The following is a 10,123-nucleotide window of genomic DNA, read 5'->3' as shown; positions in this document are numbered from 1 at the left end:
GAAACTGTACTGAGCATTGATAAATGCCATCTTACATTTAGATTATGATTAAGATTCTCTTTTAAATTAAAAATGTATATGTATTCATTATTCATTGACCTTTCTGCCGAGTAACCATTTTTATTGTCTCACCTGCATAGCAGAGTGAGACTACTATAGGTGCCGCTTTTCTGACGGCGGCGGCGGCGGCGTCAACACCAAATCTTAACCTGAGGTTAAGTTTTTGAAATGACAGCATAACTTAGAAAGTATATGGTCCTAGTTCATGAAACTTGGCCATAAGGTTAATCAAGTATTACTGAACATCCATGATCCTGCCTGAGTTTCATGTCACATGACCTTGGTCAATGGTCATTTAGGGTCAATGAACTTAGACCATGTTGGGGGAATCAACATCAAAATCTTAACCTAAGGTTAAGTTTTTGAAATGTCATCATAAATTAGAAAATATATGGACCTAGTTCATAAAAATTATACATAAGGTTAATCAAGTATCACTGAACATCCTGCATGAGTTTCACGTCACATGACCAAGGTCAAAGGTCATTTAGGGTCAATGAACTTTGGCCGAATTTGGTGTATCTGTTGAATTACCATCATAACTTTAAAACTTTATGGATCTGATTTATGAAACTTGGACATAATAGTAATCAAGTATTACTGAACATCCTGTGCAAGTTTCAGGTCACATGATCAAGGTCAAAGGTCATTTAGGGTCAATGAACTTTGGTCGAATTGGGGTATTTGTTGAATTACCGCCATAACTTTAAAAGTTTATGGATCTGATTCATGAAACTTGGACATAATAGTAATCAAGTATTACTGAACATCCTGCATGAGTTTCACGTCACATGACCAAGGTCAAAGGTCACTCAGGGTCAATGAACTTTGGCTGAATTCGGGTATTTGTTGAATTACCGCCATAACTTTGAAAGTGTGTTGGTCTAGTTCATAAAACTTGGACATAAGAGTAATCAAGTATCACTGAACATTTTGTGCGCATTTTAGGTCACATGACCAAGGTCAAAGGTCAATGAACTTTGGACTTTGGCCACAATGAGCGTTTCTGTTTAATTATCATTATAACTTGGAAAGTTGTTGGATCTTACTCTTGAAAATTGGACATAAGAGTAATCAAGTATCACTGAACATCCTATGTGAGTTTCAGGTCACATGATCAAGGCCAAAGGTCATGTAAGGTCAATAAACTTTGGCCACGTTGGGGGTATTTGTTGAATTACCATCATATCTCTATAAGTGTATTGGTCTAGTTTATAAAACGTGGAAATAAGAGTAACCAAGTATCACTGATCATCTTGTGCGAGTTATATAGTAGTTTTCAAAATCAGCACTGCTGCTATATTGAATCGCGTGATGCAGGTGAGACGGCCAGAGGCATTCCACTTGTATAATTTTTCAAGTTGTGAACAAAAAAAATTACAAAAGAGAAGCATCAAAGACAAGGATGAAGAACATATTTTTTTTATTTATTAATTTATTTGTAGTTTTATTTATACAGGGTAGCATTGTCAGTTTCAGAACTGCTTACCACAACAGCCCTGTCCACATAACATTTGTTATAATTAATGTAATTAAAGAGAAATTCCAGTAGTTGCAGTAAACACTGATTTCATGAGAAAATCTGTAAACAAGGCTTAATTGTCAGTATATCATCGAGGATCTTGATCTGGTACAGTTACATAAACCGAACTTTGTGAAATCTTGAAATCTACGCTGAAAAATGTTCACGCTGAAGATCACCAACACAGATAAGCGCACGTGGGGCAGTGTATTATTATTGCTTTGAGCGTCGGGCACGACGCCCTACCCGAATCCTGTGCTTATTTGCTGATTTCTCAGCAATTACACAATTTCTTCCAGAATCCTTTGGCACATATGTTTTATTTATACAAACAGACACTTTGGTGGTCATTTCATTGGATTCTGTACGAACTCATTTTGATATCTTTACCAAAACTAGCATTTACCTTTAAGTTGGTAATATTTACATAATCGATAGTACTACAATTTTAATTAGTATTTATAGATACACATATTGAATACTGGTAACCCAAAAGAATCTGAAAAAAAACATATCTTTTAAAATCCAAGCAATGAATCAATTTGTTTTAGAAAAAAAAGAAACACCCAAAAGTGTAACAAACACACATACATATATTAAAAACAAATGATTTTTTTTCCAAAAAGTTCTTTCTGACCCAAAAATGAAAATGTGACTAGTGGATAATGTGTAGAAAACCTTTATATTATTCTTTAAAATATATGTGTATATTGAAGCGTATTTGTTGAGGCTTAGCATTATTAACCCTCAAAATGAAAAGTATTTCTTATTTCTATGTAGTAAAAAGGGAATTTAATGGATGACATTCCAAAATGTAACAATACAAGAGATTTAATAGAATATTTCGGGTGACTCTGGAATTATGTTTCACAGACAAATCTGGGTTCCGTAACACAAAGGTTTGCAATCAATCGCTAAATACCAATGACCAATCAAGATCATTGTGGCATGCGCACTTTGTTTATAATACTGACCAGGAACCAATAACAGCGGTTCTTTCATAATTGCAATTCATCACAAACCTTTGTGTTTCGGAGCCCTGGTCACCTTTCAAGAAATTGAACTTAGAGGTATACATCACATGGTTTGGATACTGATTTGACTAGACATTTTGTTATTATTCATAAGAAACAGTAAACATGTATGAACTTAGTCATTTCAGTTGGAGGCTGAAGAAGTCTAGTCTGCGAGCACAGACACAAATTTTAAACTTTAAACAATTATACCATTTCTGGAGTGAAGGCTGGACTCTGAACTCTCTGTGTCAAATAAGTATGCTCTTTCTTTCTCCATGTTCTCCTACATCCATTCTTTTCCTCTCTTGGTCATGAACACAACTGGCATTCCTGGTAAAACAGCAGGCGCATCATCCTGTGAATTGGTGGTCTGCGGTACATCATCCTCTGAATTGGTGGTCTGCGGTACATCATCCTCTGAATTGGTAGTCTGCGGTACATCATCCTCTGAATTGGTAGTCTGCGGTACATCATCCTCTGAATCGGTGGTCTGCGGTACATCATCCTCTGAATTGGTAGTCTGCGGTACATCATCCTCTGAATTGGTAGTCTGCGGTACATCATCCTGTGAATTGGTAGTCTGCGGAACATCATCCTCTGAATTGGTAGTCTGCGGTACATCATCCTCTGAATTGGAAGTCTGTGGTACATCATCCTCTGAATTGGTAGTCTGCGGTACATCATCCTCTGAATTGGTAGTCTGCGGTACATCATCCTCTGAATCGGTGGTCTGCGGTACATCATCCTCTGAATTGGTGGTCTGCGGTACATCATCCTCTGAATTGGTAGTCTGCAGTACATCATCCTCTGAATTGGTGGTCTGCGGTACATCATCCTCTGAATTGGTGGTCTGCGGTACATCATCCTCTGAATTGGTGGTCTGCAGAACATCATCCTCTGAATTGGTAGTCTGCGGTACATCATCCTCTGAATTGGTGGTCTGCGGTACATCATCCTCTGAATTGGTGGTCTGCGGTACATCATCCTCTGAATTGGTAGTCTGCGGTACATCATCCTCTGAATTGGTGGTCTGCGGTACATCATCCTCTGAATCGGTGGTCTCTGGCACATAGTCTGGATCGTCTACGTCCTCATTCTCGGAAAACTTCTCAATGTTTGTGTTCTTGATGCTTGTCTTTTCAACTTCTTCAGCTCTACAAAGATCTGTCTCTGAGTTGCTTTCCTCACACATCTCATCACTACTGTTCCTCTCCTGGTCATGATCCTTGTCCAACTTCTCAATGTTTGTATTCTTGATGCTTGTCTTTTCAACTTCTTCAGCTTAAAGGACAAGTCCACCCCAACAAAAGTTGATTTGAATAAAAGAGAAAAATCCAACAAGCATAACACTAAAAATTTCATCAAAATCGCATGTAAAATAAGAAAGTTTTGACATTAAAAAATTTCGCTTAATTTCGCAAAACAGTTATATGCACATCCTGGCTAATGTGCAAATGAGGAGACAATGGTGTCATCCACTCTCTATTTCTTTTGTAGTTTATTTTATGAAATATTCTTATTTTCTCATTGTCGATTCACCTCGCTGTGCATTATCACTGTTTTGTGAAAAAATAAGCGAAACTTTAACTTGTCATAACTCTCTAATTTTACATCCGATTTTGATGAAATGTTCAGTGTTATGCGTGTTTGATTTTTCTTTTTCTATTCAAATCTGCTTTTTGTTGGGGTGGACTTGTCCTTTAAATGTGTAGAGGCATGTACAGTACTTATTTAATCTACTCTCACTACTCACACTACTCACAGACTCTGCCTTTAATATGCAATGTGTGAATTGCAAAAACTAAAGGTCTGTGCATGCAGACTAGCAAAAGCCTTCTGCAAAATTTTCTTGATTGCATGTTTATAAATTTGTTTTTGTCACAAAAAGTGAAATAATTTGATTTTATATAATTTGCGGGATGCTGCAATCTAATAAAATTAGTTTAATCAAGATCTCAATGTGTCTATTTGAAGATTTGATTTCTGATTTGATTTGATTTTATTTTATTTTGATTTTATTTTTTCCAGTGCATGTGTTATGTGCTAAGAAATATTATTCACTATGATTAAAGAGAAAGTTTACCCTGATAAGAAGTTTATTTAAAAAATAGCAGAGAAAATAAAAGATATCGATGAATGTTTGAGGAATATCCATCAAAGATTAAAGACTTTATTAGAATTTTAATTATTTTTATTCTGAGCAGCATCCCAATATATCGTGTAATGAAAATTCAGTAAAATTTCTTTTGAAATAATGGAAGAAAATGCGTTCTTATTATACCTTCTGTAAATCAACACAAGTTATTCCACTCCCTCTCCTTACAAAAAAGGAAAAGAAAAAAATAAGTCACCGTGACCCATTAAAACAATATTATGCAATTTATATTACATAACATTTGGGGCAGCTGCTTGTATATGACGTCACAATTCAAAAACTTCAAATTCTAATATCTTAATCTTTGAAGGATTTTCCTCCAACCTGACATCAATATCTTCAATTATATTTTCTGGTATTTTGACACCAAACTTTTCTTCAGGGTGAGCTTCCCCTTTAACTATTATAATATATACTAGTATGTTTTACAGATGGGAATATTGGAGAAGCAGCGAGGTTAAAGCATGTTTTATCTTTGGTAAAGGGTCGCTGATGTGGAAAAAACTAGATAATAGAATGCAGCACTTAGATACATTGTATTAAGCACTACATTAATGTAGCATATTATCATCATCATCAAACATTCTAATCTTAAAAAGTTTTAGTTGCCATTTGATCCGTTTTTCAACTAGCGATTTTCTGTGAAAATTTAAATATTCAAAGCAAACATATCTAGTGCCCTTTATCATGTTATTAGGTGATCTGTCTGTTGACAGATCACCTCTTGTGTTTCTACGAATTTTCTTTTTTATTAGGTGATCTGTCAATCGACAGATCACCTCTTAATTTCGTACGAATTTTCTTTTTTATTTATTAGGTGGTCTGTCATTAAGATGACAGATCACCTATTATATTCGTCAGAATTTACTTTATTTATTTTTATTGCCAAATCTTTGTCCACCTCTATCTCAAAATCGGGCATGTCAATTTCCTTGATTTTCATGTCATGTATGGGCATCATTATGGACATGGGAATGGAAACTTTTCAAGGTTATCAAATCATGATGACGTCATCTAGGCGCCATTTTGTAAAATTAAATGATTGATCATATCATCGCAACTAATCATCAAAAATCATCCATATTTGCATCATATCAAGTTCAGGTGACAGGTCATCAGGACATATCATCAGAGGTCATGCAAAGGTCACGACGCGCATGTACGCGCGCGTCAAAATTTTAAATTTCCCCAAATCGACCGTGGTCAAGTTTGGGTACGTTTCTGGTCATTTTGAGCATGTCAAGAATTTGCGCGCGCACAGGTATGCGTGCGCGTTCTTGCACCTACCATCGTTATGCATCTTCGAGTCATCATTTCTTTCATGTCTTTCCATTGTTCATTATCTTCTGATTAATTTGATACCTCATTCAGCCTCTTACGACCAATAATACGGGAATGCGCGTCCATTCAAATTTGCATTACGCGCGCGTAAATGGGCTAAAATATGCCTATATAAAATTCACTGTAGCTCTTCAGGGAGTCCGTTGACCCCAATTTTTCTTTTCATATTCGAATAGAGTATGAATAGGAGATATGATTTCATGCCACATTTGACTCTTAATTACATCGTGACGTCATCAAAATGGCGTCGGAACTAAGAACAAGTGTTTTCTGTTTCATGATGTCACCACAGTCATTTAAATTGATTTTAATTCCGTAAATCTTGGTCTGTTCTCGCCAAATTTTCAATATGTTTTAGCTTAGAATGTATCCTTTAGACAATATCTCCACTGTTTCATTTTAAAGCTTGTACTATTCTCAAAACTAGAATTTGTAGAGTTTTGTCATCATGCCAATTTGGAATTGCAAGAATGTACATTCAATGTCAAGTTGACAATATGTTTCCTATTTTGCTCTCTGTGCTTGTCGAACACACTGTGGCCGACTGGATAACACACCTGACTGGTATACCAGGGTTCGGTGGTTCAAACCTCGCTGGACCCCCTTTTTTTTTTTTTTTTTTTTTTGGTCCTTTTTAGGTGGTCTGTCATTAAGATGACAGATCACCTATTATATTCGTCAGAATTTACTTTATTTATTTTTATTGCCAAATCTTTGTCCACCTCTATCTCAAAATCGGGCATGTCAATTTCCTTGATTTTCATGTCATGTATGGGCATCATTATGGACATGGGAATGGAAACTTTTCAAGGTTATCAAATCATGATGACGTCATCTAGGCGCCATTTTGTAAAATTAAATGATTGATCATATCATCGCAACTAATCATCAAAAATCATCCATATTTGCATCATATCAAGTTCAGGTGACAGGTCATCAGGACATATCATCAGAGGTCATGCAAAGGTCACGACGCGCATGTACGCGCGCGTCAAAATTTTAAATTTCCCCAAATCGACCGTGGTCAAGTTTGGGTACGTTTCTGGTCATTTTGAGCATGTCAAGAATTTGCGCGCGCACAGGTATGCGTGCGCGTTCTTGCACCTACCATCGTTATGCATCTTCGAGTCATCATTTCTTTCATGTCTTTCCATTGTTCATTATCTTCTGATTAATTTGATACCTCATTCAGCCTCTTACGACCAATAATACGGGAATGCGCGTCCATTCAAATTTGCATTACGCGCGCGTAAATGGGCTAAAATATGCCTATATAAAATTCACTGTAGCTCTTCAGGGAGTCCGTTGACCCCAAATTTTTTCTCACTCTTTTATATATTCAATATTTCATTTGGAGATTTTGTAATTACGTCAATTTTAAGTTATTAGTGAAAATTACATATTTCCGCAACAAACGTCAATGACTTGACCGTATCTTCGTTTTTACTGGTCAGTTTTCTTCCAAATTTTGATATCGTATAGTGAAGACAATTCTCTACAAATAACGTGTGAATAATTTTGACTTTTGACCACAGCATCAATGTGTTATGATGTGTTTAAATTTTTGCAAATTTTTTCTGGACGTAATTTTTGAGAAATTCTTTAGAGAAATGTTTTATTAACCAATTGTACAGTCTTCCTGAAAATTTCAAGCCCACTTGCCTTGCATTTTTTTATGTAGGACAATTTTTGTAATTTTGCCGGAACTTTTTAAGGGGCAATTTTAACATTGTAAAACATCATTTATGTATTTTTTAGTAAACGCTGCAATATTTAAACGCTATTGGGTTGAAAATTTTCATTCCGGACATTTTGCGGAAATTCCTGGATTTTTTTCTGTTTGTTCATTTTTACTTAATATAACATATAACAAATTTTCAGGTACCTTCTGTGAAATGAAAAAATTGTGCAATTTAGTTAATTACACATGTTCCCGAAATTTTGCGGGAAAATTGCCAGTATTTGAATCTTTTACCTGACTTTTTTTCAGTAAAAATCATCAAGAAAGAATTTTCAAGTAAATGTCAAAGTCATACACAATTAATAAATGGATATTGAAAATTTTTGACGGAAAATATTATTTGAAATGTTTAAAAATTTTCAGAAATTTGGCAAACATTTACAAAAAAATCTGGTTCTTTTATCAAATACATCACTCATGAGTTTTGAGGTGAATGCTGTGAAATTATAGCATTATGAAACTTCTCATTAAAATCTATTGAAATGTAGCAGAAAATTTGAACAAAAATATTTAAGATATTTTAGCTTTTAAAAAGTATCACCTATGAATTTTCAAGTATTCTGTGAAATTAATACCCACTGACATTGTGAAATGTCAGTGGGTGAAATTAAAAAAAAAATGCTCAAAGTACAAAGAATTTTTAACAAGAATTTGCATAAAAAACATCAAACTGTCGATTAAAAATTAGCTGCTGTGAAAATTAAGGCGCCTTTCATTGCGCAATTTTGGAAAGCCAATTTCGGTAAAATCGTCTGAGATTTTTGGAGAGTTTTTAAGCCGGCATTTTACGTGCTCCTAACTTTATTTCGTATTTAACATATTGCATTATCACCACCATCATTATAATCATCACGATTGTCATCACTACATTTATAATCACATTTAGCAATGGTCAAAATTTATTCCTTTGATGTCTATGATCAAGATTATCAATCATATCTGAATGATTCATTCCCGGGATTCATTTTATACAACATTAGCCGACAATGAATGAAAAATCATGACAGACCACCTAATTCGTCCGCATGACGAATTAAAATCTAGTTTTTATTAGGTGATCTGTCAACTGACAGATCACCTCTTGTGTTTCTACGAATTTTCTTTTTTATTTATTTTTATTTATTTTTCTTTTTCCACCCTTTTCTTGTTCCACCAAAATCAGAAAAAGTGATCCATCAATTTTCATCAAAATATTATCAATTATGCACAGTTATCATGCGATGTGTACGAAACAAGTTCAACGTCAAATGGTCATCGTGACGTCATCTACGCGCCATTTTGTAAAATCACATTATCAACAATATCTTCATCATCAATCATCAAAAATGAACAATATTAACATCAAATTAACTTCAGATCATGGGTCAACTGTCCATGTCATCAAAGGTCATGAACAGGTCACGACGCGCATGTACGCGCGCGTCAAAATTTTAAAATGCTCAAAATCACTTTTTGATCAAAGTAGAGTACGAATCAGGTCATTTGAAGCATTTCAAGAATTTGCGCGCTCACACGTTTTCGCGCGCGTTCACGCGCGTAATGTCGTTACGCAATGTAGAATCGCCGTTTCTTTTACGTCAATGCATTTTTTATGAAATTGTCAATAATTTGATACCTTGACCGACCTTTTACAACAAGTAATAAAGGAATTAGCCTCCGTCAAAGTTTGCATTACGCGCACAAGCGCGCATTGAAAATAGGCCAAATATGTGCAAAAACATGTCTTTACAAAATTCAATATAACTATTCAGATAGTCCGTTGACCCCTATATTTTCTTTTAAATTCGGATAGAGTATGAATTGTAGATGTGATTTCATGTCACATTTGACCCTTAATTTTATCATGACGTCATCAAAATGGCGTCGGAACTAAAATTTTCCATTTTTGTTTTATGTCGTTTTAATAATTTTGCAAATATGAATATAACTCCGTAATTCTTGATCATTTTTCGCCCAGATTTCGACATATCTTAGCTGAGCTAATACTCTTACTAAATATTCAATAAAATTTTCATTTATATTAATTATTCATCCTCAAAACTGAGAATTTATAGAGGCATATCACAATGCCAATTTTCACTGTCATAAGTCAATTTAAGATAATATTCCTTCTTTGAACTAAGTGAGTACGGGGCGCTGTGTAGTCTAATGGATAGCACACCTGCCTTGCAATGCGAGGATCCTTGGTTCGAAACTCACTTGACAATGTTTTTTTTTTTTTGGTCATGTATTTGTGTGTAACGTCTATTAAATACTGATTTTTTTCAAAATTTGATTCTACATTCATG

At 34.8% G+C, this 10,123-nt stretch overlaps 1 protein-coding gene across 1 annotated transcript; it reads right to left on the bottom strand.

Moving 5' to 3' along the window:
- Positions 1–2,881: 2,881 nt before the first annotated feature.
- Positions 2,882–3,790, bottom strand: LOC135155458 (dentin sialophosphoprotein-like). Its single transcript, XM_064104432.1, has one exon. The coding sequence runs from the start codon at positions 3,788–3,790 to the stop codon at positions 2,882–2,884; it is 909 nt and encodes a 302-aa protein (XP_063960502.1).
- Positions 3,791–10,123: the final 6,333 nt, after the last annotated feature.

Source organism: Lytechinus pictus, chromosome 9, assembly GCF_037042905.1.
Source record: "Lytechinus pictus isolate F3 Inbred chromosome 9, Lp3.0, whole genome shotgun sequence".
Taxonomy (NCBI): Eukaryota; Metazoa; Echinodermata; class Echinoidea; order Temnopleuroida; family Toxopneustidae; genus Lytechinus; species Lytechinus pictus.
Note: the sequence above shows the minus strand (reverse complement) of the source record. Positions and strands in the feature narration are given on the sequence as shown.

Coding starts and splice junctions, on each gene's coding strand:
- LOC135155458 (XM_064104432.1), bottom strand. CDS start 3,790: ATGTGTGAGGAAAGCAACTCAGAGACAGATCTTTGTAGAGCTGAAGAA.